General features: G+C 34.2%; 1 protein-coding gene across 1 annotated transcript; it reads right to left on the bottom strand.

The window, feature by feature from the left end:
* Positions 1-4,843: 4,843 nt before the first annotated feature.
* On the bottom strand, positions 4,844-5,549 carry LOC109215701 (spore wall protein 1-like). The gene has a single exon (XM_019379813.1). The coding sequence runs from the start codon at positions 5,434-5,436 to the stop codon at positions 5,026-5,028; it is 411 nt and encodes a 136-aa protein (XP_019235358.1). The 5' UTR covers positions 5,437-5,549; the 3' UTR covers positions 4,844-5,025.
* Positions 5,550-8,342: the final 2,793 nt, after the last annotated feature.

Here is an 8,342-nt window from a genome sequence, read left to right as displayed (position 1 = left end):
ATATATATAATACTCTAATTTTTGACTTTTAACTTGTTGAGCTAATTTTTGCCATGTAATTAAATTATTTTCTTCAAATTCTTTATTTATATAATAGAAAAGGCTCTAATTGGAAACAAAGAAAATGGTTTTTTAAACAACAACAACAACAACATACCCAGTATTATCCCACGCCGTGGAGCTTAGGGAGGGTAGTGTGTACGCAGATCTTACCTCTACCTTGTGAGGAAAGAGAGGTTGTTTCCAATAGACTCTCGGCTCAGGAAAGCATAAGCATCACATTAATGAAAATATAGAAAAGAAGGAACAGTACCAAAAAGCCTATAAAAACAGAATAAAAACAATAAGACAGTAAGGTAATCAACGATGAAAAAAAATAACGGTTAGGCATAAAAACCTACTACCAACAGAAAGTGAGATTGCATGCCAATATTACTGTTATGAACACTCTAAACTACCTACTCTATTACCCTAATCCTCGGCCTTCATACCTTCCTATCAATGGTCATGTCCTCGGTCAGCTGAAACTATGTCATATCTTGCCTAATCCCCTCTACCCACCTCTTCTTTGACTTACCTCTACCTCTCTATAGGCCTTCCAATGTCAACCTCTCACACCTCCTCATCGGGACGTCTGTGCTCCTCCACCTCACATGACTAAACCACCTAAGACACGTTTCCTCATTCTTGTCCTCAATTAAAGAGACACATTAAGGTGTGGAATTAAAATTATTTTGACATCGATCCCAATTTGTGACCGAGTAAAGGAAAGCGTAAAATCTCTACTCAAGAAGTATAAGTGTATAATAGTAAGTTCCTATATTATTCTGCCTTTGGAAGAAACATAATATTGCTATTAATAAGAATTGTAATGAAGTAGTAAATATTCTTTTGTCTTTAATCAAAATTCTAGAGTTCGAGCTTTGAATATCTAATTGTCTTTAATATGGGACTTCCCATTATGAATTTAAATTTAATCAAGCTCGAATGAGTACCTAATTGTTAAGATATTAGTATTGTATTTTATTTTTTATGGAACAATTATTTTTTTGATTTATTCAATTCAATAAAGTATTATTTTGAATAGATCATTTGTTACATGTGTGACATTTAGTTATGTAGTAGACAATTTAGTTTATGGAGTCATAGCTCATGCACAGAAGATTAAATTGTTCCGTTCATATAATTAATAAATTATGTTCACAATCGAAGATATTATTGGGCAAAATATCTTGATGTAGCACGAGATTAAAGTATAATTTATCTTGATTATGGGAGTGGTTTTACTCCGACTTCTTGTGCTAGTATACTTAGTGTATATTAAACGGATCAAGTAGAGAAAAAATATTTTGTACTGAATATATATAAAACGTTTTATCTAATTCATTAAATGAGTTTATACTCCTAATCTTGATATAATTATTATGATCAATGTAATTTGTTTATTATTTTGATTTAACAAAATGTACAACTCTATTCAGAGTTAGTGTATGCCTAATAGATTGGACAATAACGAATAGCATTTGTGAAATAATAATTAGTTGATAGAATCCATGACTCGGTTTTGAGTTTGATGATACCCTTTTATGTAAGCTTATAAGTTTTTATGTGAAAATTCGGCCGATGAATTTTGTATCCGTCACATGAAATAGTTTAAGTGGAATTATGAAGGATTTAATTAGTTGATTAAATTAAATTAAATTATCAGTAATTTAATTTAATTAATTGGTATTTGTGATCTTAACATGAGAAATTAAAATAAGTGTTAATGAATTTTCGAAATTCATATTGAGGAGTTCAATTGCAATTTTTTGGTGGAATAAACTGTAATTAATTATAGTAGAAATTAATTCATCCAAATTTTCGAATTGATGCTATAATTGATAGCCTCTTATGGTTTATATGGTCCCTGCTATACCTAGTGAAAACCCGGACAAACTTGGATAAAAAGTGACTTGGGAGAAAAGTCATCATTTTGAGTTAGAATAGGATTCTATTCGCACAAGCAGAATCCTACACGTTTTTGAGCTGCCTTTTGGCTGAATTTCGTGTCTACATAAGGAAGACGTTTTTCACCCAATAACTCACTCTTCAGAATTGTATTGTTGTTGCTCACTCAAAACAATTTCGTCCCAAGGTTTTACAAGGTATAGCAGAAGACTGCAGCCCTAGAGTCTTTCTCTGTGGAGGATCTGTGTAACGTTTTCAAGAGGTTAGTTCTTCTAATCTCCGAATTATATATCATTGTCTAGTTTACATGTTTGTGATGTTTGAATTGTATGCTTGGTTCCGCTGCGCATGTTGTAGCACTAATATCAAATGAAACCAAACAAAGAAACATATTTCTAAAAACCTCACTGCATATGGACCACATGAGAAGATTAAGCTACATGTTTTGCTATATTTTTGAAAAATATATGGAACCCTAAGTTAGTATATGCTTTAATTAAGCTAATCCTGTCAGCCGTACAAGGAGACACGTTTGGTGCAACTTGCACGTCGTAATAAAATATTAATTATAATTTTTTTTTTATTAGACAATACTTACAGAAGGCCGTATTGTGAAAAATTTTAATGTATAACAATTGCAATCTTACAAGTTACTCAAAAATCTTGAAAATAATCAGCTCAACTATTCGGGGTTGAAAGATAACTCATTTAGTGAGCCTTTTATTTTCCACGGTTTAGCCAAAAATTAATAATTTTAACTCTTTGATGAGACTAATGTAACTTATCACTTATGCTATAAAAAAAGATAGAGAGAATATATTAATAAATACATTAACATGCAGGGAGTTATGGGTGGTGCAATGAGCCATCCATTTCAATATTATGGAATTTTCCTTGATCCTTCATCCTTGACTTAATATATTTCTTTAAGTGTATAATATCTTTCAAAAGAAGATTAAGATTCCAATCTTGGGTGGTTGGAATGTGATTAAACAAAAGAAACCTTAAATATAGGTTGAATGTGAAATTAGTTAGGTGTTACTCCCTCCAGTCCACAATAAGTGACCAATTTGCTTTTTTATTTTGGTCCAAAATAAGTGTCCATTTATATAATCAAGAAAAATTTAATTTATTTTTCTAAAATTACCCTATGTACGTATCCTGAAAAAGTCATTTACTCCTCACATTTGAGAAGAGAAGTAAGTGCTACTATAACTATGCTACAACATTTAATTAAGGGTAGTTTAGTCACACTAACTAATCGGCCCCTCGGGCAATATTATATTTGCCCAAAGCAAATTAATCACTTATTGTGAACCGGGGGAGTAGCTTTGAAGCAAAGTGTGTTCTTTTGACTAATCCAGCACATTCCGTCTGTTGTAAAATTGTAATAATGAAAACACCAGTAAGAGCTTATAAATTGATGCTGTTTTGTTTCTTGATTTTCTTTTTTCAAATTAGTTTCCTATTTTTTTCGGGACTATAAATTAAATGTCGAATTATATACCATATCTTGCAATGAACAAATATCTAACAAATAATCCATTTCTATCCCTAAAGTAATGAAGTTTTTCTTTTCGAAATATTATTAGAATTTAATCTTTAATAATGATCTAACTGTCATCAAAGGCTGTGGTAGGATGCTAAGGACCTTCCTTCTATAGCTAAAATTTTGAGTTGAAGTTTTGAGAATGAAGTCGTTTTTGGTAGGAATTATTTCACTTCTCAAAGTGAAATTCTCTGACGCGAATTCATATTATCGAATCTTGAAGTAGGTACCGAGCATTAGATGAAAAAAAAAAAAAGAGAGACTAACTAGCTTTATGCCTTTGTATAGCCCTATGTCAACTTCCAAAATGTGCCCCCTTCCAATTTATATAAAATGAGGAAAACAATTAACTTTCCTGTCTAAAATTAAAGAGATTGCAGATATAGTTATTAGCTCTTAATGAGTTAGTAAATCCTATTAATTTTCTGTCACCTAGTTTCCTTTAATGAACAGGCATAAATCCATCGATTTATTGATAAAGTTGATGAACTGTCGTAATTAATGGAAGGACTAAACTTACAGAATCTATGAATAGTAAGTTGACATGATACAAGAGCTGTGACGCAGTGTCTGTCTACCTAAGTTGCTCCGACACGGCAGTTTAGGTGCCGCACCCGCATCGACACGACACTAGTATAGGTATGGGTATAGGTATGGGATTCGTACCGGATTTGGTCAAACAATTTTGGGTACTTTGACCACGACAGACGAAAGAATTTGAGACGAGATACAATTTGATTCTCAAAATCAGAACCAAAACTAGGGTAAATTTGAAAAAAAATAGCATACTATATCGAGGAAATCATTCTTTTACTTATCTACAACTTGAGAATAAAAAAAAAAACCCACACTTTACAAGTTATACGTAAGTATTCCACAAAATTTCAATTTAGTGATATTTCTATAGTTTATTTTTTTGAATTATTTTTAGCCGGATCCCCGCACCCGTATCTGTACAAGGATCTTTAGTCCCGAATCTTAGAATTTACATCTCGAAGGATCCGATCTCTAGATCCGTACCCGTATCGGACACCCGTACCCTTGTCCAAGCAACTTAGCTGTCTACGGTCTATAGGCTTGACTTTAACATTGATCTGCCATATATATATGAGCTGTGATTACAGTAAGATATCCACTGAGTCACTTATATAAATAGTACTACTTGCACGGACTATACTTATGACTAATACGGCTAAAATCTGTCATCTAGTTGAAAAGGTAAATTTAGCTGGCTTTTGGACTAACAAGTTTGGTTAAAATTAATGTCTCAAAAATAAATAAAACGTGGGTGTAGATTAACATAACCTAATGTGCACGTAAAATAATTTCTTGTAGCGAAAGAGAGAACATAAAACACAAACCATACTTCAATTACTCCATTTAATCTAATACACAAGTGACAACGGCACAAACTGGTACAATATTCTTTATTCTTATTCATTACAAAAGTAGTAATCTCCCTTTTTTCTAATGGAATATTTAATTACCATAGTCACCTCCGAGTCCACGAGCACAAATAATCCACCTTAATTACCGGAATCAGAACCAGCTCTTGATCCAGCGTATGAGCCTGCCTCTGAACCTGCACCACTTGATCCACCTCGATTGCCGGAACCAGAACCAGAACCAGCTCTTGATCCAGCGTACGAGCTTGCCTCTGAACCTGCACCGCCATTGCCCGAGGAAGTTGAACCTGAGCTTGAGCTTGAACTAGAACTCGATCTTGAGCCAGAGCCAGAGCCAGAACCTGCTCCCGCACCGGCTCCTGAACCACTTCCACCTCCTAAGCCCAAGCCTACACCAGCACCAACGCCCACTCCTATACCACCACCCAAGTCTAGGCCCAAATCCTTTCGTGCCACCCGACCTTCAGAGTCCATAATAAGAGTTGACAAAACAAGCAAAGCAAGAAAGCCCAATGCCTTCACCCTAGCCATATTTAAAATAGTAAAAGTACCAAAATTATAAAAGCAAACGTTTGTCAACAAGTATTCCTCTATTTAGCTAGTAATGCTTGATTTTATCTTGTTGTGGTGAAACATGATAATTGTAACGGTATTTATAGTTTTAGAAACTTAGGTTATGGTTTGGTAAACATTAACAATTATAGGCAGTGGGGGACATTTAGCATTATTAACATAATGGGCCGGACTAAAGTTTGTGGATGAGATTTAAAGGCATGCAATTGAAGAAGGCTTTTTGGACTCCTCATGTGATAGCCATACTATGATGAGAGTGTGCCGACCCACGTATCATTCCACTACCATAGTGGAGTACCTATAGAATGAATACATTATACATTCAAGGTGGACAATAATACAACACACCAAAAGAAGAGAAATGTGAATAAGGAGTTGATAGACATTAGACATGTGTACCTTACAAGAATTTTAAAATTCATATTCATGAGATGGAATGCTGATAAAAAAAATCAAGAAAGGAGATAGACCATCAAAAGTTGTAGTGGGGCGATAAATATTTTTTCATTCCGAAATAGATGTTTCGAGTTCGAAGCCTAAGAGTAGAGTTATATTGCCTTTGATTGGAAGCATTTTACCTCCAAATCGAGATTTCTCCGCATAAGTCCGGACTAGCGGACCCCATAAGTGAATACTGGATGGCAAACCAAAGTAAACGGAGAGTGGAATCTTCTGGTATAAGAGTTTAGTGTGCTTGTTCTTGCCCTTCCTTTTTCTTTACTGAGCCGAGTGTCTATCGGAAACAACCTCTCTGCCTTCTTGAAGGTAGGAGTAAGGTTTGCGTACACTCTACTCTCCTCAGACCCCAGTTATGGGATTACACTGGATTGCAATAGTTGTTCTTGTTGTAGGTGTGAATAAGAGTTTGGTTCTTGTGGCTTCAATTATTAAACGTAGTGCTCTAATTATTCAGAAGTCAAATGAGATGATTATTTGCAAAATGCAATATCACCAAATGATTACAATTAGATAAAGATTGAAATGAAGCTACATATGTCAAAACAGGAAGTTGACAAGAGACAGCGATAGCTATCTATATTGGAGCGTACACGTAGTTATGTCATTGTATAGCATAGGGTGTGAGTTTTTGGTTAGTGAATATTACTTAGATTGATTAACATTTAATTAACTTTTGCAAATGCTATTATTAAAAGTTCAGTTTAACTAGCTTGGTAGACCTAGAATGATGATTTTAGACGGATTTTTCTTTCTGCTTAAAAAGAAGATGGAAACTTTATGAAATTTTATTTTTATTTGGAAGTTTCAGAAGAAATTAGAAAGAGCAGTAAAGAGTTGTTTCTTAAAGTAGATATAGTTCGAAAGAAAGAGAAAAAAAAGTTGATTTCTATTTACATTATAAGAAAGACTGGTTTTCTTGCTCTTATTATGAGGAGTAATAAAATAAGTAGTTTTACCTCCACGTTTTTGCGAGTTGATCGATCATATGGTCACTCGACTTTGTGTAATTAGCTATCATCAAACTTTACCTGATTAGCTTAATTCAACGGTTATCTTTACCGAATATTATATTTTTCCCTGAGATTTAATGACATGACAAGTTTAATTTTAAGAAAAAATAGTACCGTGAAATTACTACTAATAGCCTATGGCTGATAGCCTGATACACTCCCTGTTTAATGTGGATTCCAGTTCACTGTTGCATTGTCGTATAAGGCTTTTTATTTGTATATATTAAGTCCTTCAAGTCAACAATGAGGCTTTTTCTTTAGAGGAATTTATGGAGTCTACCTATTAAATTAAAACTAATTACCCGGTTATACCTATTTGGATAATAATTACTATACATACCTACTTCATATAAAATTATTATCTGTTCATCCATTAAGAAAGTCTTTAAAGGCTTCAGGGGCAACGAATCTATACCTAACCTATACGGGACCTTTCTTCCTTCAATCCAAAGTAAGAAATATTTTATTGCTCTCTTCATCGATTTTCTCTCTTTGTTCTTGCTTCTATTTTCATAAGCAAAATTATTTATCTGATAGGCTATATTTTTATAATATTCACAAAGTAAAATATTGATAATTAATGGGAACAGGAGTAACGGTTTTTTTTTAGTTATGTGATGATTTTGTGTATACAAAAAAATATATTTGCTCAATATCTATAAATTATGATTCAATTAACTCAATACACGCATGTAGTTTAATTTTCTCTTGCTGAATGAAATCATCGCCTATTAATACCTTTCATCGCCACAAAATGCTCTCTCCTTCCCTATAAATTTTATATTTACTCGTGGCTAATTATTCTAGTTCGAGTCATTTCCCGAAAAAATGTAATCATGATTCTGTTGCTATTAAATATTGCTTATAGTGCCTTTTGGAAATTCATACTGAAATTTGATCACAGTTGGAGCTGACTTGAAGTGATCGAGATAGAAATTTTAGCTGGAGTATTACCCACTACCTTTAGTTGAGCCTTCAGACGACCTAGAAGAAACATTCACTGACGCTCGGGCAGTGGGGGATGCTGGAGGTGTGTCTCTTAGCCGGAACCTCTCCGTCCAGTCTTCGATGTACTCTGGCACGGAGTCTGATGAAATCTCCCGGGAGGGCTCATACTCACTCCCCGAAGACTGGGAAGCAGCTCTATCAGCGGCTTTTATCAACTTTCTTGTCTTCTTAATATTTTGTCGGGCTTGAGGAGTCAGTTTTATCATTTTCTGCTTCCCTCCCCGGGAGGATTCTCCTCTGCCTGGTTATTTACCTCGTTGTTTCACCATTGTCTGCAAACACAATCCTAATAAACTTGTTAGTATCAGTTGCAGCAGTTAAGAAGCAGAATTGCAGAAAAAATGCAGAAGGTTGCAGAAGTCACACAGTGCGGACCGCACAAAATGG

This window comes from Nicotiana attenuata, unplaced genomic scaffold, assembly GCF_001879085.1.
Source record: "Nicotiana attenuata strain UT unplaced genomic scaffold, NIATTr2, whole genome shotgun sequence".
Lineage (NCBI taxonomy): Eukaryota > Viridiplantae > Streptophyta > Magnoliopsida > Solanales > Solanaceae > Nicotiana > Nicotiana attenuata.
Note: the sequence above shows the minus strand (reverse complement) of the source record. Positions and strands in the feature narration are given on the sequence as shown.

Excerpts from the sequence above, each read along its gene's own strand:
- LOC109215701 (XM_019379813.1), bottom strand. The coding sequence starts at position 5,436 with ATGGCTAGGGTGAAGGCATTGGGCTTTCTTGCTTTGCTTGTTTTGTCA.